A 26542-nucleotide genomic window follows, 5' to 3' on the forward strand; every position below is an offset into this window, starting at 1 on the left:
CAGGATAGATTCCATGTTATCTCTGACTTTGTTCAATGAGATTCATTCGTAGTGTTTGCTTTAAACGCACAACAACACACAGCTGTTATTTAGGCTAAAGAATAAATGGAGCAGTTTTTACACTGGCACTTTGGTGGCTTTTGGATTTATTGTCTCTGTAGTAAAAGCTCCATTTACTGTGTATGGCTTTATTATGGCAGGGGAAGAACAGAGAGGCAGCGTAGCTCTGGAGTCGATAACATTTTCCAGTAATTCTCCTCCTGTCAATCATGGCGATACAGCTCCTGGAGAAGTGTGAGGACTGTTATTCATACTGTACAGTACATCTCTCTCACATCTTTCATTTTTGTCTCGTGGCAGAATTTGGCGATACTGATAGAAGACGTTTTATGAGTATGATGTATTACAACTGCTGAGGTTCTCACAAAAGGAGACTTCACCATGTGGCAATGAAAAGTCTTTTCTTCTGACACGCGGACATAAAAGTTGTGTGGTCTTTTTCTTAAAGAAAGAGAAAAACATGAGTCAGAGGTAAACGACTTCCTGTTCCTGCACAGCGTTCCCATGAGCAGCACTCAACAGATGGGACAGATGTGAACATTGGACAGAACTCCCTGCATCGCGCCTCAGCACGGCGGCCAAAAAGGTTGAACAGACGTTGCAGAAGGTGAAGCCCGATGCAGCTCATTTAGAGCCAACGCCACTAACCATCACCGTCACACTCAGACTCACTGATGAGGAGCTCGTCTACACAACTGTCCCATCACATTAAAGGAGACATATTCTGCCCCTTTTCCACAAATTAAAATAGTTCCCAGGTGTCTTAAAGACATGTCTGTGACATGCTTTGGTCAAAACACCTCAAGGATCAAACATCACAGCTCTTTTCATCCTCTCTAAACAGCCCTGTTCAGAACGGCTGGTTTCAGTATCTGTCCCTTTAAATGCAAATGAGCCACAGCTTGCCCCGCCCTCCAGGTAGGGGTGGGGTTATGCAAATTGGAAAACTAGTTACATCTTTTCAGACAACAGAGGGAACAGCTCGTAAAAACCACATAGATTTCAACCTAGGGAGTCTGAAAATGAATGATCAATTCTCTCACTTTGGAGGCCAGAAGCCAAGACAAACACCTAAATATATGTTAAAGAGCCTTCAAAAAATGATATTTCCATAATACTGTATGTCCCCTTTAATGTGCCACCTCTTAACAGTTTGTTTATTTTCCAGGATGCTGAACAGGGCTCTCTGTTTCAGGTGAGGTGACTGACCACAGCTACACAACACAAACTCAAGTGTGGCCATTATAGTGCTAAAAAAAAAAATAATAGTGGCAAAAATCACCACTATCAAATACTGAACATAAGAAATCAACCAAAACCACCAATCTTCCTCCACCTCTGGTCTTAGACTCTAGCAAAATGGAAAGCTACTGGTTCTGTTGACTGGACAAAACAAGACAAATGAACTTGGAAATTGAAATGGGTATTTTTCTTTTTTTTTCCCAAACGGAAATGTTACAAATAACAGACATGAAGGAATAAATTACATATATCATATGAACACAAATTCATGTATTAAATACCTATAATTTAGTTGATAAAAGCAACACACAAATGTGTCATGTATTTATATATGTTTTTCTTATTATCAGCCATTTCAAACATTGTACAAATAACTAGGGCTTAAATAGGACAGTGGTCTGACTCGTACTCTACTCATAAAAACTTATCAACCAATTTACAAATGTCAGCAGGTTTCATATCATTTTTGATTATGTTTTTATTTCACATGTAGATTTATTTCATTGTATAAAATTAAATGTATTTACATTAAATACACGTATGGGCTCCTAACCTATAGAAAAACGATATTTAGCAATGAGTCAAGAAAATACTTGATGACTAATCTATAACGAGAATAATAATAGGCTTCATATTTCCATTTCATACTTCTTCAGTTGCATTGACATGTTGCTCTTGTTGAATGGAAGGCTGAAGTACCATTAAAGCACTTAAAGAGAACACGGAACAGCAGCGTAATGACATTCACAGCTGAGAGAGAGACAGAGATTTTTTTGTGTAATTTCGGCGAAGAGGACTAGTCTACTTCCTGTTTTAGACTGGTTTCATGTGAAAACAAACAAAACAAAAAAAAACCCCAGCACCAAATGAGGGACACTCCTGGGCTGAGATCAGTTTTTAAGTAAAAGATCAATGTCAGCGAAATGCACACTGCTGCCAAGTGTAGCCTATATCTTTATTTTCAGCTCAGGAGGAATTTAGTCAATATTAGCTGACACCCACACACAACAACAGTGCTGCGCAATTCTAATCACTTATTAATTTGATGGAATTAAAGCAACGCTCATTAGCATCAGCCTGGATTGCATACACATAATTCACATTTTCTTCTCCTTTTTTTGCCTTGTTATGACAGTTAGATGAAAATGTGTAATCATCACCACAGCTCAACATCTGTCATCTTCTGTCAGAGAAGTAAAGCAGCACTTTACAGCAGCGGTGTTGGAGTCGATCCTAACTAAAGCCTAACCGTCACAGAAAGAGTTTACGTCCCTCTCTGTCTCAGTGTCTCCCCTCAGGACACACAGGAGGAAGACAACCTTCATCCCCAGGCCTGTCCAGTTCCAACAACTAAACAACCAATACAAGCACTGATGCAGCTACACAAACTGACAAAATGCACTTTATAAATCAGTGTCTGTTTGTGTTTTTTTAGCTGCCCTTTTAAATTGCCCCTTGGGGACAAATAAAGTGATTTGAATCTTAAATCTTGCATCTCATTCAGCCCACTCATTCTCTCTTCTGCCTTATTACTTTCATTCCTAACATGGTATTGAGATTCAGTGGGAAGTTATTCCTAAATCTTACTGGGATTAAGAGGGAGAGGGAGAGAAAGAGAGAGGGTGCATGAATGATGGGGAGAGAGAATTGCCAATTCCCCTTTGGAATCCACATATTGTTTCCCCTCAGCCGATGGGGGATTCTTATCAAAATGCTGCCAGGACTATCATGAAAGGATATGGTAATTACGGAAAACACACACACACACACAGTCCAGGAAGGCGACCGAGCACCGGGCTAATATAATGTGTCTGGTGTGGGGGCTATTTACATACCCTTCCAGAGCGCTTGTCACATTCAATTAATTACTCTCTGGCAGTGTGACAAAGATGATTAAAAAGACTGATGAAAAATATTTCCTCATACGGCTCCAAATGTTCCACTCAGCCCTTTTTTTTTTTTTAAATAAATGAAGCCAAAGGAAAACAAGGCACGTTAAAAGTGTTAAAAGTTAAAGGTGTTTTTTTTTTCACTCCCGAGAGGAATTACAGAAGCATTCCTTCTGTTGAGGGAGCGAGTCTACAAAATGAGCCAGAGAGGATGTTTTTCTGGAGCTGCTGTGATCATGAGCTGCGCTTTATTCTGGCGGGAGAGGAGAGAAAAAGACGAGCCGGAGCCTGTGGGGTAATGAGCTGCATCACAGCGTCCGTTCATTGCCCCTCACATCTGATGTCTTTGGGCGAGCACAGCCTATTTAACACTGTCAGATCAATTAGTAGGTGGAGAAAGGGCTGGGGAGACGTGGAGCCCTTTGTTCGGGGCAGACAGTGTGTGTGACAGTGTGAGGGGAGGTACAGTGCCGTTTAAGGGGAAAGGGGGTTTGGATGTTCACAATGTGCGATTGTGCGCCGTCGCTCGCACAAAAGAGCGAGCTGAATCGGAATTGTTGTGGTTGAAATGTGTGGCGTATATCAAACACGGGGGATGTGACAGTGTGTGTGTGTGTGTGGTGGGGAGGGGAGGGGGATCAGGAGCTGTTAAGAGTGAGGCAAATACCCCAAGGTGCATATGAATACAGAAATCTACATTTCAAGCAGCGCCGCGCCTCCGGTGGCTTGGATGTCTGACTCCCTGTGAAAGACGCTCCAGCAGCTCCAGCCTCATGTTTTCACTTCTGATCGAAGGGGCTCCCGACCACGGTCGCGCTCAATCCATCCGTCACAAAGGCTCCGTTAGGCGCAGACATTCTTTAACGAAGGACGCCAAAAAATTTAATTTTCTACACGTGAATTTTTCTCCCCCCCCAGGAAACATAACGGCTTGCTTTGGCCAGATCAGCCTTGTCTTTGGAGAGCGGAGAGCAGGGGCCGGGGGGAAGATCCAACAACTCTGACAATACTGGATCTCACCTGCTGAAACACTAACTCAGTGTTTGATTTCAAATGTTCGGTGTCAAATCCCAGTTCCCTGTCCAGCTTCTCCCCTACTGTTTCCCACGGAGCTCTGCCCCCAGATGTAGAATGTGTATTAAGAGAAACACACATTTCAGAACCACTGAATTGTATCATCAGAACAGACATGTCCTGTGATTTTCAGCCTCATTTCATATAGGAACAATACCCGAATCTAATAATTTCAGTTATCAGTACGGTAGAGGCTAAAAACAGACTATTTCCACGAAGAGTGGTAAACACAGTTTTGCTTTACGGATGTAAAGGATGAATGTTACAAAACATGAGTAGCTCTCTGCCATTTTCAGTTTGTAAAAGTAGCTCTCAGAGGAACAAAGGTTGGAGAGAGATTTGTTCTTAGATTCATTAGAAAAAGAAACTCATCATCTGGTCCACCTCAGTTCTGGGTGGGGCATCACCTAAATTTAGTAACAGCAATATGACATTTATTTCTTTTATCAGATATTATTTGAGCTGATACTGAGAGCCAATCAGATACCAGTTTCTCAGTTTTTAAATCTAGATTAGATCCAATCCACGTCTCCAACACGAGGCCAGAGATGACTTCAGCGCTGAAGGACCACTAAGGTGACACACTGTCTTTTCCAGACTGACTCATGCCAGGTATAAAAAAATGATTGAACAGTTTCCAGAGGAAATAGCAACAGTGTCCGTTATTAAACCTGAACTCTGGTTCTGGCTGTTCTCCAGTTGTTATCAGGCCTGTGAGATTTCTTTGCCGGCCAGGTTAATCTCAGGTTTATGAAAAATTCCCAGGGATCATTTGAGATTTACCGTTCTTATCTGCTGGACTGGGATTGCTGCCAGTTGTGGCTGATCAACATCTACATTTAATACAGCTTGTCTCTTCTGCACTTTTCATTTATAGCAACCGTTTCTTCTCCTCACCTCCTCCACCTGCTTCATTATAAATGCATTTACTGCGCCTAAAACTCTGTAAACTGAAAGGGGCCACTGAGGGTCAGCCAGCGTTAGTAAAGCCTGACACTGTGTTTCCTGAAAATTCTTATGAAGTTCCATTGAAACTCTGCAGAGAAACTAATATTAAAGCTTAATCCATGCTGAACAAAAGGAGGATTAAAGCTACATCGCATTAATGAGGACCCTCTCGCAACTGGAATAAGAAAATCCCTCCACATTAAATACAGTTCATAAATATTTTTTAAAAAGCCGATAATTAATTTTGCAGCCATCAGATGGGAAGCTGCACGTGCTATTAGTTTAGGTGTCATAATATTGGAAGAGAGACAGTGGATGTGTAATTAAAGCCGTGCTGAGGAATCAGGCGGTGTTAGAGTCACAGGTCAGTGTAGGCCTGTGAGGATGAAGAGCTGCTGCAGCTGTAATGAAGCTAAATGACAGTCTGTTGAGAACAGTCGCTGCAGCGTCTGCGTGCAGCAGCTCAGTGATGTTTATCAGATCTGTATACAACACCAGCCCACAGACTGTGGAGGGTAAATGTGGGGGTTGAGTTTAACTTGGAGCATGTCTAAGAGCTGTGGCTGCTTTGTTGTGACATCACAAAGTTACAGAAGTCCTAATGGCTGGTTTTAAGGCTCAGTTTCTGAACTGAGGCGCTGCCACTTTTTTAATCTTTATATAGAATTTGGACCTAATGTACAATGTCAGCATTTCAATTTATTTGTGTACCATACAAACAATTTCACATGCTGTTTTTAGCTGTGTTTTTTAATATCTTTTTAACCATGTGTTCTTAAAGGTCCAGTGTGTAAAACTGTGATATCTAGCATTCAGATTCTAGATTGCAGTGCTTACTCGCTCACTCGCACTCACCCCTCCCGTCGGCAAAGTGACGGTGGCCTCGGAGGACAAAAAACTTGACGACTGGGAGTATATGTAGTATACTATATAGTTATATGTATATATAAAAGAAGAATTATAAGGCTATGAAAACCAAATGAATTTTATTTTATAGTGATTATACAAATACAAATATATTGAAGGGTAGTATATTCAGATTTTGCCAATAAACCTTGACAATTATTACACACTGGACCTTTAATTTCTGAGAGCCATGTCAAAGATGAATTTCCACTGCTCTTGCAATGGACAATAAAGTTTTGGACCTCCACCTTTATACTGTATGGGACTTTCTAAGTCTGCACGTACAAAGAATGATGATATATGATTGTCTACAAAGGCTTATGTTACACATCTGATTGATTCTAATGTGACACACTGAGGTTTGTGGGTTTTACATTTGGGGCGAAAAACACAAAGCTGAGGTATCAGAACTGGCGTTGGAGGAGAAAATGCTGTTGGGTCGGTTGGGTTTAAAACAGTTTGGAGTAACGACAGCCAGCCGCTCTGCCTACCAGCCTGAGAGAACCCATGCATCGCTGAGTTTCCCTGCTTTCTCACAGCGGCAGGAAATGTCTGCGCCCCCACATCACTTAGTGGCTCCTCTGCCCACGGTGTCAGAGCTCGGCACCGTCGCACCTCCACCTTCCCCTCTCCCCTCTCTGACACCGCGCACCAGAAGTCATCAGTTTAAGAAGAATAACAAGCGCTGACTCGACAGAAAGCCCGGCACAATGAGCGCTCCGACTGAAACCCTGAGCGGCAGGAGACCGGCTCAGGCAGCAAAACAAACCAGTCAAGCCTCAGCAGCAGAATGTCTTCCATCCCCTCGGGGGAGCGCGAGCCGACGCGGCTGTCGACTGTTGCTACAGCGATGCTGGTGGTAAACATTGGCAATCAAGAGCTATAACATCATTATCATTATTTTCTTATTCATGCCTCACGCTGCTTCCACCCGAAGTCCATTCATTAGGCTTCAGCCAGAGCAAACAGTGCTACAGTAATCTACCTGTGTTATTCATGTGACTCACTGAGCCAGCACAATCCATTCACACTGCCTCACACACACACACACACACACAAGTGCCTCAGGTGTCGGGGCATGGTGCACAATCAACAGGCTCCTACCTGCAATTTGGTGGCGGGTCCAAGGTTATCTCTGCTAGCTCCTTCTGGATTCTGAAACGACAGAGATCTGTGTTATAATCACACTCTCAGATACAGTACACACACACACACACACACAAGAGGACATTTGTATAAACCCTGACTGTAAAATCAATCTGTAAGTGTACACAGTGAACACCTCATTGATTTTCTAATGAGCTCCAGAGCGCTGTGATTGAACACATGGAATAAGTCCCGTCACGCAAGATCAACACGGGGATGCGCGGCTAAATATTTGCCGTTTTCTAAACCCTCGTGAGTGTGAATTGATGTTGATATCAAATGGCCATGTCGCATAAAGGAAATGTATATGATGCATCTGGGCAAATTAATTTTGCCGCTTGCTGATCACAGTCCTGTGACTGTCTCAGCCCTTATGCTTTCAGGAAGGTGTTGGGAGATTTTCCACACTCAGCACATAGAAAAGGTTTAATGAATAGCCTGTCAGGGCATCAGCCTTTTCCCTGGGTGAAGTATTCATTTCATTACAATACCACTAATTTGCATACAAGGAATTGCAGCCAGGTATTCTACTTTGCTATTAGCCAATCAGCTTTAGGGATAGTTATAACATTTTTGCAAATTCGCCTATTGCCAACAACTCCAAAACGCTCTGGTGGACAGGTTGTGACCTGCACATTCACCACGCTATGAGATAATAATGTATAATTATGTAACATTACGACACATGAGTACTCTGAACTACTTGCGCTTTTGAAATCACTCCGCCCAGCAGCCGTGTCTGGAATGTAGTTCCAGCTATGCAATGCATTTGCCTCGATTTCATAGCGTGGTGAATGTGCAGGTCACAACTTGTCCACAAGGGCGTTTTGGAGTTGTTGGATTGTGTATTTGATGAGTTTGACGAGGGAAAGGGGAAAATACCTTGTGCCGTGCAGAGCTCACGTCTCTGCCCCGCCGATCTACAAACAGCATGCACCGACAATTAAAGGTAATGAACCTACTGCTAAGTCTATGGGGATTATGGCAATAGGCGAATTTGCCAAAATGTTGAACTATCCCTTTAAATGCTTATGGGTACTCTCTCCTCTGCGTTTCATGTCCTCAGCAGGCGGGGTGAAGGAGCTCAGGTATCTGGGGCTCCTGCTCGCTGGTGAGAGGGGAAAATGCAGAGATCGGCAGATCGTGGCGGAGCTGTAGATGGTGAAATTTACATTTTTCCTGAGCACTTCACAGACATCTGGTTCATGATGGCTTGCTGAAGAGCTAGTGGGAAAACTCCATCTACTGATTAATATCAGGCCCAGATGCGGCGCTCGGCTCAGGCACTAAATGGAACTCAAGACGAGACAGTTTCCTCAGCTGCTGCTTCTCAGGTCCCAAAAATGAGCTTGATATTTAAATAAGCAGTTACAAAAAAGAAACTCTTGGATACTGATATTATCAGGGATGCAAACAGGTCAGGACCAAAAAAGAGAGGAATTTCCCGGGGGGGTTCATCATTAACAAATGATTACATTACAATATCACGGAAAAGTCAATTTCCAGTAGTTCAACCCCAACCAAGTATTGAGTGCATATAGATGGACATAGTTTTCAGAAGGCCAACATTTCTAGATTAAAATTCCTTTGCAATATTTCCATTTTGGAGATACTGATTTTTAGGTCTTCACTGAATGTTAGTCATAATTATTACTATTAACATAAACTGAATAAATAAAGACATGGGATATCTCATTCAGTGTGTAATAGACATATAGGCCTATATAATGTAGGGCTGGGTAAAAATATCGATTCAGCAATGCATTGCAATTCTTTTCTCTGCAATTCAATATCGATTCAGCAATCTTCTGAATCGATTCAAGCCCCTGGCCAGTGGGGGCGCTGCGAGCAACACCCTCGTGTGATTCGCGCTGTACGGACGGGGGCCGCACTAGACCAAACCATAACAATATGGGAGTGAGTAGCAGCAGCAGCGGGGATCGATCGTCGGGGGAGGGACGCACCGCGCCGTGCCGTATTAACTTTCGCTTTCAACACGCGCTGCTGTTATGCATGCGTGCTTCTCTGTGGTGTGTATGTGTGTGAGAGGATGCGGCCATCGTCCGACGGGGGGGGGGGGTGGGGCGGCGGCGGCGAATATCGCTACTTTTTTTTTTTTTTAAGACGTTAGTTTAGGCGGCAGCTCTTTGTTGTTAAGGCGGCTGCCTTAACAGGAAAGCGCTGCGGGAAACCCTGAACTTATCTGACAGCTGCTCTCACTTCTTCCTCTGCTCCTCCTCACTCACTCACCTACACACAGACAGGACTCTGTCTTCCTCACACTCACCCCAGCCCCTCAGTTTCTCATCCCACCTGCCCGTACCATACACATTGACAGTCAGTCAGAAATCACAGAACTTAAACATCATAACAAGAACATTACTGCGGGGTCGCTACAATATTTTCAGTTGTGCAGTCAACTATTATTAATAATATTGTTTTGTATTGTTTTATTACTCAAAATGTTATGAGTTATTTTCCAAGAGGAAAGTATCACATAGCCTAATTAAAATTTAGCTGCACTGTAGTTCAGTGTTAAAGCAGTGTCATATTTTGTTAGGCTATGAGTTATACTATGGCTGTTCATAAGGCATGAAACTAAACAAATAATTATAAAAAAAAAAAAAATCTGGTACTCTTATTTGTGTATTTCTGCTTGATACTGAATCGATATCGAAGCATTTCAATCAATATCGAATCGAATCGATATCGAATCGAATCGTGACCTAATGAATCGAAATCGAATCGAATCGTGAGATTCTCAACAATACCCAGCCCTAATATAATGTGTTAGTTTCACTTTAATTGAACACATTCTACATCGCGGAGGCGACGTCTTTAGAGAATTCCTTCACCTCTGAAACGGGGCAGAGCTCCGTGGAAACACCTGCCTGATACAGCAACGTAGGGAACCGTGCATGTCCGCGGTGCACAGCTCCACGGGGGGAAAACGGCGTCGCCGTCGCACCGACTGCACGCGGATACGCGCCGCTTTAATGAGCGCGCATGTCGCGTCTACATGACGGTAGGCTGTTATCAGTATAATCAGAGACAACCATGAATGAGTTCGCCTCAGTTTCACGTGATTGTCACTGTCAGCCTGTTAGAAAAACATTTTACTGACCCCAGCTGAGACACTGAGACACTGAGACCCCCCCTCCTCCCCTCAAAACAAAAACTCTTCGGATCTGAACGATTCACACAAGTCACCTAATTGGTCATGAAAAAAGCGAGTTTCGCTTTTCGGCGCGCTGTTTGCATCCCTGTATTATCCCTACTAGTAAAGTCATTTGCTCATGCATCAGTAAAAAAAAAAAAAAAAGTCACCCCTAGGAGCTAGTGGACCAGGTCACATGATTGTTAGCCAGTCAACAACCGTGGTAGAATACAATACAATACAATACAATACAATACAATACAATACAACAAAAATAAAAAACGCCAAACCAGTCAGAGCAACTTCAAGGTCGTAAGAAAAACTATAAAGTAGAACAAAAAAAGTAGCCAAAATAAACACACTTTTTGTATACTGTACATTCTGTCACCTGACAATTACACACTCCCTTTATTTTATTACACTAACAGCAGTGTTATTAAGTGTGGTTATTGCTGTAGGGTAGAAGCTGTTTCTGAATCTATTTGTCCTTGCTGTGATTGATCGCTACTGTCTGCTGATGGTTCACACAGGGAGTCACGGGGGGGTTTATGATGTTCTGGGCTTTTTTGAGGCAGTGGAAATCTGCAGTAGGTAGCAGGTAGTAGATAAATGTTGTATATCCTATTTACGAGTGCCTCTTTAGTTATATTGCAGCCTTGTGTTGATGTGAATGATGAGTCAACAAAAAGAGTAAATGTTGACGTTGTTACCTTTACTAAAATACAGTACAGTATGGCAGTACCAGAGCGATGCATAACCACATTCAGCACAACAGACATATGGTCATTAACCTGCCAGGTAAGAAGGCTGCTGGTGCTAACACTGCCAACGTTAGCCACACTTGGCAAACCAGTACAACAGAAGCTGGGTTTACGGAGCCAAATGTTCCATTTAGAATTGGTTTAGATGACCAAACTGAATAAAGAAAGACCCTCCATACTGTATTAACACCTATACAGGCCCAAACCAAATGGTGTTTCATTTGGTTTCAGAAGGGTAGAATTTTCCTTCTCCCAAGAGTGAAATTAGATCATGTCAACGGTGAAACAGACAGAGTGTTGTCTGCTCACACTTTTTCTGCAAATCAAATATACAGTAAGCAGTTGACATGAAATCGTCATTCAGAACAATTTGAATCAGAATGTAAAAAAAAAAAGTCTGCATGTGAACCTGGCTGGTGTTTAGCTGCAGATGTCTCTGATAAAGCAGTCAAGTTGTCCAAATGTCACATTCCCTCTATTCAGCAGGGAAATCAGTCATTAGGAACATCCCTGGTGATCACCACAGCCTGGCTGAACTGAGGCACCAACCACACTGACCCAGTTACAGACGGCACACCACTGTGTCCTCACAGCCTTACACTTAATTCAACTTGCCAAGTTCAAACATGACATATTCTGTACTGAACACCCCTTAGAGATTTCCTTTCATTTCCATTTCCGTTCCCCTCGCATCTTGGTTTCACATTTCTCTGCTTTCTCTACCTCAAAATGTTCAAGGATGGCATAACCCCCCAAAAAATAAATAAAACTAAACAACTGCTCGTATTGATCGTGAAGCCTGTTCACTCTGTTGTTTGTTAGCTGGGGCATAAAAATGATTTGCTATTGGAAGAGAGGGAGAAGAAAGACAAGCTCAAGTCAATGTTGACATGATATATTGTTTCAGCATTGATGTGGCAAAGAATAGACAAGCCAGAGTCCCACTGCAGAGGAACGTGATGCTTACTCTCATTACACTGAACCGGCTCACTGCTTCACAGGTCTCAGGTCAAATGTGTTAACTGTTGTTACCAAGAGAGAGGATGAAGTTGAACTGTGTGTATCTGCAGGATGAGTGGATGATGATAGCTGACGCACATGATCAACTTGCTATTTATTTATGAAGAAGATAAACTGATGTCTGTCAATCAATTGTAATTATAGTAGCAACAGTCTCAAGTCTCAAATGTAAACACTAGGGGTGTGGCGATACACTCATCTCACGAGACGAGATGATACACGATATTGGGTTCACGAGAACGAGATGAGACGAGATTTTAAGAGACCTACAATGACAAAATATATGACTGGACCAACAGACTTCTATTTAACCAAGTTGCACATGCATTTTGAAATGTTTTATTATAACTCTTCACATGCAAGATGTAAGCATGAGCTTTTAATAAACTTCTTCCACAAATTGAAACTAAAACTAAAATTTATAAAAGTTAAAATAAAATTAAATATTCCTTTATTTTTTTCAAGTGCAAACAACATCGCAAGACAGATTTTTAGAAATATCGTTGAATTTAATCTCGTGGCACGAGATCTCGTCACACCCCTAGTACACACAGTTAAAGGATTTCAGTAGTTGTCATAGTTACGCATAGATTACGGCAGCCAATCAGCGCTGAGCGACAAGTGACTGGCGGCCGGAGAGTTAGGATTTCTCATCTCGAGCGACAGAGCGATTTCTCGTTCCGTCGCTCGGAGCCCCAGCGATTTTTCGCCTGAGCAATTAAACGCTCAGTCGCTCGTTTGCATCGACTTAGCCTATTATGTAAACTTGTTGTCAGCGACAAAAATAAAAGGTCCAGTGTGAACGCACCTTAAGTAACGCTCTACAGCTCTAGGTCACCGTGTGCGACCATAGGAAAAAAATCAGAGAAACATACGTATGTGCAGACCGGACCGAGCTCTCCTCCTGCTAGCTGCGCTACACTGCAGTTAAACAGTGAAGTAATGGGGGCTCAATGCTCAAAATATCACTACAAATGCTTTGCAACATCCACTTAGGGGGAAAAAAATGATTTTGAATGGGAAGAAAGCAGTTATATTCATATTGATGCTTTTTCCCCCCCAGAGCCCTGAACAGCGGGTGACCACGCCTCCAAGCCGGCTGCAAAGCGGTGCTACCATGGCGACAGCGCCGAGTCACCTCAACATTCTGATAGCTGGCATGCTAGGTGGCTAATAATCAACGGCGTGCAAAGAATCTTGGGATACGGGAGGCCATGAAGGACAAGTGCGGTTTGTCCAAGAACAGGCAAGGGACGGCCGGATTTGTCGGCCGGACTTGGAGGAGCCTTCCAATTGGGACGCTGTATCGTGACGCTGTGACGTAATAGGCTTTCAAATCACCGTCTCCGAAGGACGCAGACACGTAATGTCTCATTTGCAAACTGTCACATACCAAGACCCATATTTTAGCACTTTTTTTTTTTTTTTTACATTTCCTTACTCACAGTTCTCCCTGAAGAAGACCAAAAAAGCCTCCTGTAGCAATTGTGGGAGACGAGAGAGACAAGTTGTCACATACACAGACTGTCTACATGCAATATGATTTATATTATAAAATATGCCCTGTGCTTCCTCCTTGCCTCACAGCTGGCAAGGTCTGCAGAACCTGGGGTGTGGCTCTACTGCAATCCACTTTAGATAATGTGGGCAGAGTTTCTGAAAACGGGCTGTGTGCATTTTTCAATAGGCTGCGCTTTTGATTAATTAAAAATAACATAGAACATGGCTGCTTTATAACCAAAGAGGACAAGGGAAAGCCACTACCTGCTGGAAATCAGTAAAATGTTAAAATGTTTTAAAAATGTTTCATCACAGGTGAGGAGCTCTGGGAAACTATAGCTCTAACATGGCCAAGGCGCGAAACCTCGCTTAATTGGATCATCGGTTGTTAAGGCCAGTTGGAGGTGAGAAGGTCAGATCATCCAGTACATAAAACACACAGTCCACACCAGAAGCCTGATCTGAACAGCAGGGAGAGACGTGACACTGTTTGAAAACATGGAAAACAGCAGACATTTTTCAGACAGCCTCTCCAGGAAAATCTGAGCAGCGTTAGGCTCTTCATGTTGCAAAGTGTTAGAAATAGTTGTGAGAAAAAAAAAAGGGAGACGTTCAACCCTTGGCTCCTCTTTTACTTCGGCACAGCTGGCCCATCACTGCGTGAAGAGGTTGTGGATGTCAGATTGGCCGATTTGGAAAATTCGAGACATTGTTGGACACGACTGTGAACGGATCTGTGCCAAATGTCGGTGCTGCCAAGATAGTTTGATACTAGTCGACGGTATCTATTTGTGCATCGCAGTGGTTTTGCTTTGCTAAGCTTTTCACCCATCCAGCAGCCTGTGAAGGCTTCTTAATGTGTCACTACTTATGCTGTGTTGTCTTAAATTAATACATGTACTGAGGGAACACAACCGTATCTAACAGAATGTATTTACTGCACTCTGCTAAGAACTCCTGGCTGAAGGGAACTTCACAGGTCGATGACACAATAAAAAGGTAAGAGTAACCCTTTTGTGTGTGTGTGTGTGTGGGGGGAGGTGGGTGGGGGGAGTGGGGTTCTTTAAACGCTCCTCAGTGGGGCAATGACTGCACATGACTCACTTGGGGGGGAAAGAGGCAAAATATATTTGCAAAGGAGCCTGTAATACAATCTCCACAGTTATGGAGTCATTCTCAGCTTGAGTGCTTACTGTGTAATTTTATCTGCAGTATTTCCTGAGGTGGCGCATTTTGACAGCTGTAGCTGGGGACCTGTTAGGAAGAACGCTGCGACGAACCGGGCCGGGGGAATCCAAAAGGAGAAAAACACTCCAAAATACAGCGAGCTGCTCGTACTCGCGCCGTCTGGCCTCTTTAGCCAAAGACTTGCTTTCTCTAATGTTCCACGGCTCATTGCTTCTGATAATCCCCAGAGACGCTGAAAGCGCTAAACTAGTACATTCTGCAAGCCTTGACAAAATAAGTCAATATAATTTGAGCAAAGCTTTTATAATGGAAAGCCAGTGTTTGGAGTGTTTGGTGGTTCGGAGGTGGGGGCCAGGCAGGGGCATTCCCTGGGTTTTACCTAAACACAGTAGGAGGCTACAATCTGTTCATCCAGAGAGAATCATGAAAGAGGAGATGCAAAACTGAATTGAGATGGTTTTTGATACTTAAAGGTGCTGTATGTATTTGCTTCTGCCATCAGATGAGGTTTCTTGTATAGGGAGCAGATGGTGGTGGTGATGTGGTGGGTTGCCAAGGGCTTCAGTCGTCATGGTGTTTACAAGAGAAGAGTTTAGAATACAATCTTTGGGCAGTACTGCTCCTTGGGTTACTGTTACATTTTAGTTTTAAATTTAGTTGTAGTTCTTTAAGTTTTGTGATGGCGAATTTACAATCCATATTTCACATAGTCAACAGCTGTTAATGCTAGTAGCTAATAGTAGCTAAATATTACACATAGCACCTTTAAAACCAAAAATTTATTTTGTTATGGACATCAAACTAACTTAGGGTGTGTTCAGACCTGGCTCATTTGGAGCAGTTGTTCCCAAAAAGGGAGCGTTTAACACCAAAGATCGGTTCGTTTGGTGTTGCACTGTTGATGTTCCATGGTTTTTGTTTTTCCTGGTAAGATTCCTGACCAATGAGAGAACAGCTGGTTCACACACGGGACTGTTACCATGTGAACACAAACCACCCCCCCCCAAAAAAAATGCAACAACTGTATTGTTTTATCCGCTGAATCTGAACAAAGCAAACGCCCCACAGGTCAGAATACACCCTTACTGTCAGGTTATCAGCCAAGGAGGATCCAAATAGACTCAACATCCCCAAGATCTGATTGGACAATTTGTGTGCTTTTATTTTGGAGGCTCATAACAAGCCTGGCCTTACAGTAGGTGTCTATTGTCACTGCAGCTGTCAATAAGTGGCACAGTGTAGAGAAAAACAACATGCCCTTCAACAACTTTGGTGCATCCACACACACACACACACACACGGGCTGATGGTGCAGCTTGGACAGCCTATTGTCCACGTAGACAACAAGTCCTCACCCAGTGACATCCAGCACCACCCGCCCATGAGCTGCTTCTCCACTGCATCAGGGAACAGAGCAGGAACAGCAGGGGTACGTTCCAAATACAACACGTCTTCAAATCTTTTCGGGGATGAATTTTGTTTACAGTGCACATCATTTTCCAGCAGCCTTTAAGATCTTCTCTAGTGTGTGTGTGTGTGTGTGTGTGTGCGCAGTGATGTATGTAAACACAGCAGTGTATCAACATATCCGGAGGCATATTTCTGTGCGATTACAGCAGATTTTAAACTGCACATATCTTTGTTCTCACAGATGATACACAGGACTCTGTCTATTTGCTTTTACAGCAGCAAGTCATTTTATGAATAAAACAATCTGCTGCTGTAGGTGTGCAGAAGGGCTGTCTAAGGAAAATGCATTGAGTGTGCAGGAAGTGGAGCTTTTAAGTCATATAAATTGTTTGGAAGAATACAAGTTGGTGGTTGAGGAAAAAAAGATGATGATCCAAATAAGTAAGGATATCATTTCAATTCATCAATGATATGTCCAACACTTCAGACTGTACAACACCAGTAATAACCTGCACTCTGGACTCCATTTATTCTTGACATTATTGCAATACTGATCTGCCAACCTTTGCACAAGCCACTTTCTCCATTACACTCCATTTACCTAAAGTTCTTCTCTTCTGCATAATTTATTCTTGTGTATTTTTACCTTGCTCATTCATTCATTCATACAAGCTGTACTTTCACTCGTTCTTTTATGACCACCCACACTGTGCAATATCTTTGACCAAACAATTTTTTGTACATAGTAAATTCTTAAAGGTATAATTTGTAGGAATTCCCCCCATCTAGCGGTGTGGTTGCATATCGGAACGTATTCTTGATGTTGCATTCAAATCGGGCAGACGTCAGACAGACAACAGACGCTGCATGTAACAGGATAAACAAGCGTCTATGTAAACAAGTGGTCCGCCAGCACGAGGCAAAATACAGGCGTGACAATATGTTGTCATGGTGATGACATGGTGGTGACCCACGTTTTACCGTCTTTCTCTTGTCGAGTAAAATGACATCCGGTTGGTTTGCCGACGGCCGTCTGCCTGACTGGACCTGAATGCAACATCAGTGCCTCCGTCCTTCCTCACACTACACAGTGGTGACAGTTTTAACAGGAGCTACCTGGGAAACTTTCTCCCCGAGCCGACAGCTCCGCTGAGTTTCCATGGTTACCTACGTTCACACTGCCACTGAACGTAAAAAATGGCGATGCAACATGGCAGCCTCGGTTCGGTGCGTCGCCCACTTATGTATTTGTAACGACTTGTAACAACTCATTCTAAGGTACGAGAAAGCTTTCATTTGTATGCGGGTGTGATTCGACTTCAGTGAAATACGTATTTATGAAAGCAATATTTGATTTTTGCTAATAAAAAGCCAAATAAGTTACATACTGGGGCTTTAATATTTTTATTCCTTACTTCTTATTTCTTTATGCGTCCTGTACGCTTTGCTACTGTTACAAGTGAATTTCCCAATACATAAAAAGTCTTATGTCTTAACACAATTCCTCAGAAGCCAAGGTGACATCCTTAAATCTTTCTGACCAACAAATCCAAAAGTAGTCAGATAACAAAAGTGAAAAGCAGCAGGTCCTGCTGATAACTGCAGAAGTCAAAGAGCAGCACAGCAGCAGCTATACGGCACCAAACACAGAGCAGCGCAACAATGAGGTGTCAGAGGAGCACTTGAGCAGCAGAACAAGGCAGCAGACAACAAGAGATAAAAGACAATCAGTGCAGCAAATCTACCTCTTGGCACTGGTGGAGAGCTTGGCGGCGGTCTTGCTGGAGATTTTGGCCTCCTTCTTTTTGGGCTGGGTCTGGTCCCGCTGCTCGGGGCCCGACTGCTCCGGAGGAGCCGTCTCCCTCTGCTCGGCGTCCGAGCTTCCCCCGCTGGTGTTGGGGCTGTCGTCCGGCCTCGGCTGCACCTCACTGGACATGCTGACACTGCAGACACACAGGTAACAGAATAAAGCACATACAGTGTTTATAGAGAAACACAGCTTCAGCATCAGTTCTTCTTCAGGACAGCAAAACAATAGTGTTTTGAAGGCTGCTCTCATTTTCAGTTTGTCTTACTATCCTTCATGATTTTAATTTACTTCCATGATTATTTTCCACTGTCGAATAATCTGTAGATTTTTTTTTCTGTTTTCAATTTTTTTCCACTGTGTGATACCAACTCTTCCCCACTGGCCCTTTTTGGTTTTCCATTGGTCAAAGGTTACAAGCTCCAGGCGAGCTGAAGTAATCCCAGCAGGTGACGTGAAAACACCACAAGCTAGCTGCTGATTAGTCAGAGAGAAACATCACTACTCTGTCATCGTCATGCAAGACTGGATGTACGGCCGAACAACTGTACACCGCTCCGCATACATGTGCTGTATTTTGACTATGGTAAACCACAGAACCATGCCGTGGTCAACTGAGGAGGCGCAGCTGCTGATCTGTTTGGCAGCCCAACCATATCCTCCATTGTTGAAGCCCATGTCACGATAGCGTTATGCGTTGTTGCTGTGGTAACAAAGACCCATTAAAGGGATAGTTCAACATTTTGACAAATTGGCCCATTGCTATAATCCCTATAGTTTTAGGAGTAGGTTTGTTACCTTTAATTGTCAGTGCAAGCTGTTTTAAGAATGGCGGAGCAGAGCCGCGAGCTGCTCAGAGCTGGAATTTCTTGGTTTCCCTCATCAAACTCGTAACGTTCTGTTATTATCTCATAGCGTGGTGAATGTGCAGGTCACAACTTGTCCACAAGAGCATTTTGGAGTTGTTGGATTGTGTATTTGATGAGTTTGATGAGCAAAACCAAGAAATCCTATGAGCCTCTGTAGCGTAGTTCTGAGCAGCTTGCAGCTCTGCTCCGCCGTTCTAAAAATAGCTTGCACCGACAATTAAAGGTAACGAATCTACTCCTAAAACTGTAGGGATTATGGCAATGGGCCAATTTGTCAAAATGTTGAACTATCCCTTTAAGAGGGAAAAAGAAGTAGCTAAGTAAGCATCTGGTAGCAAATGCAACAGGGGTAGGGGTAGGATGCAGGACAGTTCAAGTCATTCAAATACAGTGGATTAAATTGTATCATCCTTCCAGAATCAATGCATGCCAACATGTATTTATGAAGGCTGTGTGATTTGGCTGAAAAGTCCGGAATGAGCTAAGAGGTTAATCTTAAAATTAGAAGTACTATTACTTCAAGGCCAAGAATAAATGTTTAATTATTTTGTGACTGATATTGAGAAATTTCCACCGTAATTTCCCAGAATCCCAAGGTTCTGGGAAATGTCGACATAAATCACAAGGTAATATTGAAATGTCTTGTTTTGCCCAACCAAACATTCAATTTACAAAGAAATAAAGCAGCTAGACAGACAGGAAATGGTCACGTCGGAGCGGCTGGAGCACAGAATGTGTGGCATTCATGCTTAATGAATGACTTAAACAGATAATAATAAGAGGTACTCCGGCTCTCTGCCCTCATTTCCTGTCATCTCTCTGCTGCCCGCTGTCAAATAAAGACATAATTACGTGGATGGCAATGTGTGATGAAGGTTGTGTAAGCTTTTTTTTCCCACAAAGGTTCAAAAGCAGCACAAGCTCTCAAAAGACAAGAATTCCATTCCTCTCAGTCGACTCTCATCTTTATGGGATGTGGATTAGAAAAAAAGACCTGAGCTTCAGAGCTGCAACAATTTGACAATTTATCAACCCAACAGAAAATGTACAACAATAATACACAAATTGGCTGCAGCTCCAGAAATGTGAACAACTCTTCTCAGATGGTAAACACACATTTAAAAACATTGTGGGAATTAGTGATGATGAGCATTTTAGAGACTAAATGATAAATCAGATTAGACAGAATACAGACAACTGTTGTTTTAGTGCTCAGAATCCCCCATGCTGAGAATCCACTGGGCATCCCAATAAGAAAAGACACCTACAAGGTCATGTTCACTAAATCCAATTCCCTCACCACTCTGGGAATGTGTGCTACTCTGTGTGTGTGTTTGTATTTGAGTTTGAACTTCAAGGTGAAGGCTTTTATTTACATTCCCAGGTCTGGCAGGAATACATATGACACACACATCAAACACATGTGAGGACATTTGCTCTGTGTGCTGATGAGCTTAAATGAACGTCAAATTGGGCAGAAGTAAAGACACATTGTTCAATAAACACGACGGCAGCTTTTGGCAAGCAAGACCCGGCTTCTGACATTTGACAAACAGCCACTGCATGCACACACACACACAAACACACATACACACACTATCTGATGCAATTAACTGCATTTGGTGTGGAGCCGATATGGGGGATAATTGGGGGATTATGTGGTTAGGATAATGCACAGAGGCATCGTTTCAAAGGTTACGACATCTACATGCTCCAGTGAATGGAATCCTCCAGGGGGGGTAAGCTGTTATTATAATGTGGGAAATGATGTGTTTCTAGTTGTCAGGTGAGGATAAACACGGTCAGAGTACAAGCAGCAGACAGAGAAGTAGATCACCCCGAGCTCTGGTTAGTAAAGATTAAATAGATGGGGTTTTCCTCTGCTGTGAAAACTATCACAACACCTCAACCATAACTACCACAACCAAGGGCGTCACTTGGGTTAAACATTGTGGGGGGTTTAGATCTCTGTGTCCATACAAGGATTCTTTAAAGCAAGATATGTGCCCTGGGAAAGTGCAAAATCATTAACTTTGATAAAAGGCCTAAGGCTAATTTCCCCCTTTATTTTGGCATTCCCATATTTGTTAAAAGGTATTTTACCACCATTAGTCTTACCGCATTTGATTTTGTTGTTGATCAATTGTGGTGAACATGTTTAATGCTTATTATTAAGTTATCATAACACCACTTGCCAATGTGTGTAGCTGTTTGATGACATAATTTGTGATTTGGTCAGCTAGGCTATAACAAGGGTAACAGTTAGCCCATCTGCAGAGGCTTTATGAACATAGCACACCACAGCTGGAATACAATGTAAAGACCAAAACTAATTCAGAGAGGAAAGCTGATGAGCATCCTCCCCTAGCTTTACCTCTGTAGCCACAAGCAAACAGGTAATCAGCTAACATGAGACAATTTAACATATTGGGTGTTTGTTTTACCTTCCGGCCCCCAAAATGTGAGAATTGACAAAAACATCTGTAATTTTCGGGCTCCTTAATCCATGTGGTTTTACAAGCCGTTCCCTCTGTTTTCTTCCAAGGATGTAACTAGTTTTCCAATTTGCATAACCCCACCCCTACCTGGGACAGGTAGAAGGGGCGGGGCAAGCAGTGGTTCATTTGCATTTAAAGGGACAGACACTGAAACCAGCCGTTCGGAACAGGGCTGTTTTGAGAGGATGAAAAGAGCTGTGATGTTTGATCCTTGAGGTGTTTTGACCAAAGCATGTCACAGACATGTCTTTAAGACACCTGGGGACTATTTTAATTTGTGGAACAGGGGGCATAATATGTCTCCTTTAAGACAACAATTCACTTGCTAACTTAATGATATGACTATCACCTCCTTGGGACAGTGTTTCCCTATATGACATAACTTAAAATTGTTTGTTGGCCTTGTGGCTCTTTTCATTATGTTTCTGAGCAGAATATGGGCTTGAACAAATGACCAGTTATATTGGCTGTATTTGATTTTTGGGGGGTTTATAATCCCCCAAACCCATCAATAAATTACACTAGGATCCACTGGCATCACAGAGATTTCTTGACAGACGCAGCAGCTCTCCCAAACAGACATTTTGGTAGGCAAGAGCACAGATATCTGCATGCTGACTGAAGAAAGTACACCAAAAAACAGACAGACCTTCTCCCCATCTTGCTCCCCATTGGATAGTGTCCTCGCATCTGACAGATTCATTTGCATAAAGTTGAACCCCTGTCGACTTTTGGATGCGCAGGGACCTCTCAAATGGCAATGCCTCTAAGTAAATTGACATATTTGAGCATTTTATTAAAAAATAACGAAATTGTTACTTTTCCTGGTTGTTAGTTACTTTTATAATTAGTTAGCCTGCTAACTCAGATATTCTTTTGAAAAAGTAACTGGTAACTATAACGAATTAGCCTACTTTCTAAAAGTAACGTGTAACTGGAAAGGGGGTTATTTAACTTTAAACCATTCCGAATTAAGGTAAAGCAGTTCCTCAACTGGGCAAAGTTTGACTTTTTGTTTGGCTGTGTTAGCTCGTCTGCCTCGGTGAGAGGGGTCGCGGGACCTGGGGAGCTCTTACGGAAGTTCAACATATCCCTGGACTTCATGTCGTTGGCCGCAGTGGGTCTATGTCGAATTAAACGGTAGCTGCTAATGATTCTTTTAAAGGTCTCGTTGTAAAGTATATGGACGTGTTTAGCCCGGGGGGGCGGTGTAAAGTTAGTGGTGTGTGGGACTAGTGGTCGTTGAGACGTTCGCGAGCGCTGCGTGTCACACAGAGGAGGCAGGCAGGGGTTGGGGCTAACGCCGAGGAGACCCCGGGCACTCACCGCCCCGGTCCCCGGGCTTTAGCTACGGGGAGTTAACAGCCAGGCAGCCTCGGTATGAGGCACCTTCATGGGGAGAGTAAACACAAAGCTGGGCGGCACACTGACCGGACAGCCAGCCGAGCTCTCCCTGACCCCTGGAGAATCTGCTCCAGCACAAAAGACAGAATGGATGCCCCCGTCTCTTCCCAGCCAACCACCACCACCGCCGCCGCCGCCGCCGCCCCCCTCCCTGTAGCAGATAACGTAATAAAGCTCTGTTGTGCGGAAAGGCTTGAATTTTTTGCTGTTGTCGTTGTTTACCGAGGAATAAGCTCCACTCACCTTTCTGAACAGGCTGGACGCGCAGCGGGAGGAGAAACGTGTTGTATTGTCCGCTGTGTATTCCGTAATCCGTTACACTGGGTGTCCGCTGCTTTCCGTCCGTTGCATTGACTGACTGCTGGAGAATGTGCCAAACCGCGACTGTCAGGTTACATGTAGTCTCAAGCACCGCATCCGGTTTGGGCTGACAAAATAAAAGCCCCGCATTAGCATTTCTCTCATGTTTTTTGATCGTAATCATGAGTGAGACATTGCCACAAGTGAAGTCAGGCTGCATTTAAGAGCAGAACTGGAGGAGTATCTTTTTTTTTTTTTTTTTTTTACCGTGTAGCCAGGCCTATTTGAACAGTTATTTGTGCATCAGTAACAAACTGCCCTATTGAGAACTGCTCTATTGAGAGCCAGTTCATTAAATAGCCTAGGCGAATATTTCATTTGCGATGTCTATGTGTGTAGGCCTATATTATACGTTCTCATATTTGGACATAGGCTACAAGCTACACAAAGGAATGTAAGATTTAATTTGGAGGGAAAAGGGGTAGGTAAATAAGTATTCACTTCACCCTATCCTTTTATGTTATTCAAAGAATAGCCTAACCATTTAACCTTTTCCCTTTTTTTTCCTTTTCTTTTTTTTAACATGTCTGAAAAGCCTATTTTTTTCTCAAATCAAATCACATCTCAAATGAATGATGATCATCTAGCCTACAACTTAAACATGATAAACACTCAATTTTTACTGCTGATCAATCAATTTAAGGCACTGCCCCCACACCCATAAGACAAGTTGGTCCCCAGTACAACAGCACATGTGTTGTTGTTGTTGTTGTTGTTTGTCTACTTTTTTCTTTTTACCACTCTGGATAACACTTACTGCACCTATGGAGACTCTGCCACCCTCCAGTGTTAAAATGTCATCATATCAGAAGATGTGGTGCCTCTCTGCTGGTGGACATCAATGGCCTCGCTGCCCACACAGCGAGAATGCCCTCAAGGACAAGTTGCATTGATCTGGCTGTGGTGTGGCCCGCCAACATTTTTGCAAGATGGGAGAACGCACAGTTCTCTCCCTCTCTGTTATTGGTCACCATAGTGGTCCACCACTTTGCGTTATGCTTTACCACTCCTCAGGCAGTGAGATCTTGACCATAGACTGTAAAAAAAATCTTGACAAAGCAACTTTGTTGTGGTGTTCTGGGAGTGTCCATGGCAGCAATTATGGCCAAGATTAGGCTTCAGCCAGGCATCATACACTAGTCAACTGCTTCCTACATGGGGTTCACAGAGACCTGTCACTGATTATTTTATGAACAGCAAGATCTGCAGTGTTGGGTTTTGGACTGGAATTGGTGTTGATTAAGACTGAACTTTTGTTGGCACTGATTGGTAGCTACTGCCTCCCCTGAGAGGTGTGGGGATCTGTGTGCTTCTGCATGGGACAGGGGCACTGTGGAACTAGCCTACATTTTATCCGTCTTTTCAGCGCCAGGTCCAAATTCATCACTTCCCTGATGAGATTGAGTGTCCTTCAGACGGGTATTTTTTCCCTGCACCTCACAAGTGAGGAGGAGAAGCACCTTTACTTTGTAGCCTGAGCTCGAGTCTACTGCGATGTGGATCACAAAGTAAGGATTAGGAAGACTGATCAGCTGTTTGTTTCTTTGAGCAGGTCAAGGGTCACCATGGATAACACTTGGTCTGCTCTCTGCCCAGTGTCACTGAATGTGCAAAAAATTTACAGGAGCTACAAGGCCGTGGCTCGTACCTCACCTGACCCCCGCCCACCACGTGGGTCTTGGGGCACATTTGGTTGAGAGGGTTTTGTGACCTTAAAGCAGAAGTAAGCGATCCGGTCGTTTTCGCTAATGCTGCGTTCCAGGCAGGCTTTTGAAATCGTAAATTACAGCTTAAAGTCACAATTTACGACTTTGTAGCGCTCCAGGCAACCCACTCGTGTTTTTCTGACCTGTTTTACCGGTGAAAGTCACTATAACGGCCACTCGTAACTTCCGACCGGTGAACTCGTACCAGATCGAACTGGTGCGACTTCACGGTCGGAAAAATACGAGTTTCCTTGAACGCACCATAACAGTCCTCGTCCCTACGTCGCCACATTCACGGCGTCCCTTGGCTGCACACACAGCCCTGCATGCCGTTCTCTCTCCTCATTGGATAAAAACTGTAGGATACGATAAATGTTTTCTCCTCGACTCAGAGCAGAACAGAGTGACTGACAGACCCGTGTTTCAGACCAAACACTCTATGTAAGTGATTGCTGTCGGAAGATATAACTATTTAAGACTTATATTAACACAAATATATCACTTGATTCTGCTTTAACTGCTAGGGATGGAGAATATATAATGGCCCTCCAGCCATGGTTAGACCCAATAGTGACCCCCATTAGAGGGCAGAACGCATACAAATCAGAAATAGTAGTTAAGTAAATGTGTAGCACTCTGATTAGAGGCCCAGTTGGACCTGTTCTAAAAGGGAAATGAGCTTCATCATAACTAATTAACTTCGCCATTAATATTTAGTTGGATTTTGCCGACTCTTTACTATTGTTGAGAATAGACTCAAAACTTGATGCTCAAAATTGACTCTGTCAAACTGTCTCTCTCTACTACTACACTATCGATTCAAGGAAAAAGCCCCCAAAACCTACTTAAAATAAAAAATAACTTACATGTGAGGGAAATTTTGAGAATGTAGCCGAAATAATTAAATTTTTCTCAAATATTTTCTTTTTCATATTGCTTTTTCAAGAGAGCACATTATCGTTACCCATCCTTTAACTGATTTCAAAAAGTAAGAACAAACAAATCCTTTTTTTTTTTTTCAAACGCTCGGTAAGTGTTTTATTTCTGTGCAGCGAATTGCCACTTCCGGTCTCTTCCTTTTTGCAGAAACTTGACCAATCAGACGGCCTCTGTGCGCGCTCCCACACGAGTGCGCGAAAATTGCGTGCTGTCTGAATCGTTATGGCAGGCTTTGATGACAGTGTAGTGTACAAAGGAAGTGGGAGAGAGATTAATATCATGTGCACTGTCAGTCCAACCCGTTTGAAAACGGCGTATTAAGATTTCAAAGGCAATTTCTAACATTTTCAACAATAACAGTCCAGGTGCACGAGCCCTGACAGCTCTGTGTCCTGTTGACCCACAGCTGTAAAGATGCAAGGGCCAGATGTTGACCCTGGTATTCAATTAACCTATAATACTGCCGTTAATTCGTATATTTGAAATGAACAGTGCACACACGATGAAATATCATCTAGCCTACCTTTAAATTACTAAATTGAACCGAAACATTTTGTCATTATTCGTTTGTTTGTAACACATTTCTGCCAGGAATAAATTAATTGACATTTTTCAGATGAACTGTTGCCTTTGTTTGTCCGTGCTCTACGTAGACGGT

The 26542-nt window shown here is 43.0% G+C and overlaps 1 protein-coding gene across 1 annotated transcript in view; it reads right to left on the minus strand.

The window, feature by feature from the left end:
• Positions 1-23179, minus strand: part of LOC146979083 (ubiquitin-conjugating enzyme E2 E2-like) — an 86891-nt gene extending 63712 nt beyond the window's left edge. Inside the window, exons 1-3 of the mRNA XM_085792279.1 lie at positions 23123-23179; positions 18047-18244; positions 7224-7274 (exon numbers count right to left, since the gene is read on the minus strand). Of these exons, the coding sequence (XP_085648405.1) occupies positions 7224-7274; positions 18047-18237 (242 nt within the window). The 5' untranslated portion in view covers positions 18238-18244; positions 23123-23179. The remainder of the gene's footprint in view (positions 1-7223; positions 7275-18046; positions 18245-23122) is intronic.
• Between the last annotated feature and the right edge of the window lie 3363 nt (positions 23180-26542).

The sequence above is a fragment of the Trachurus japonicus genome, chromosome 11, assembly GCF_045865225.1.
Source record: "Trachurus japonicus isolate A0001 chromosome 11, Traja_1.0".
NCBI lineage: Eukaryota > Metazoa > Chordata > Actinopteri > Carangiformes > Carangidae > Trachurus > Trachurus japonicus.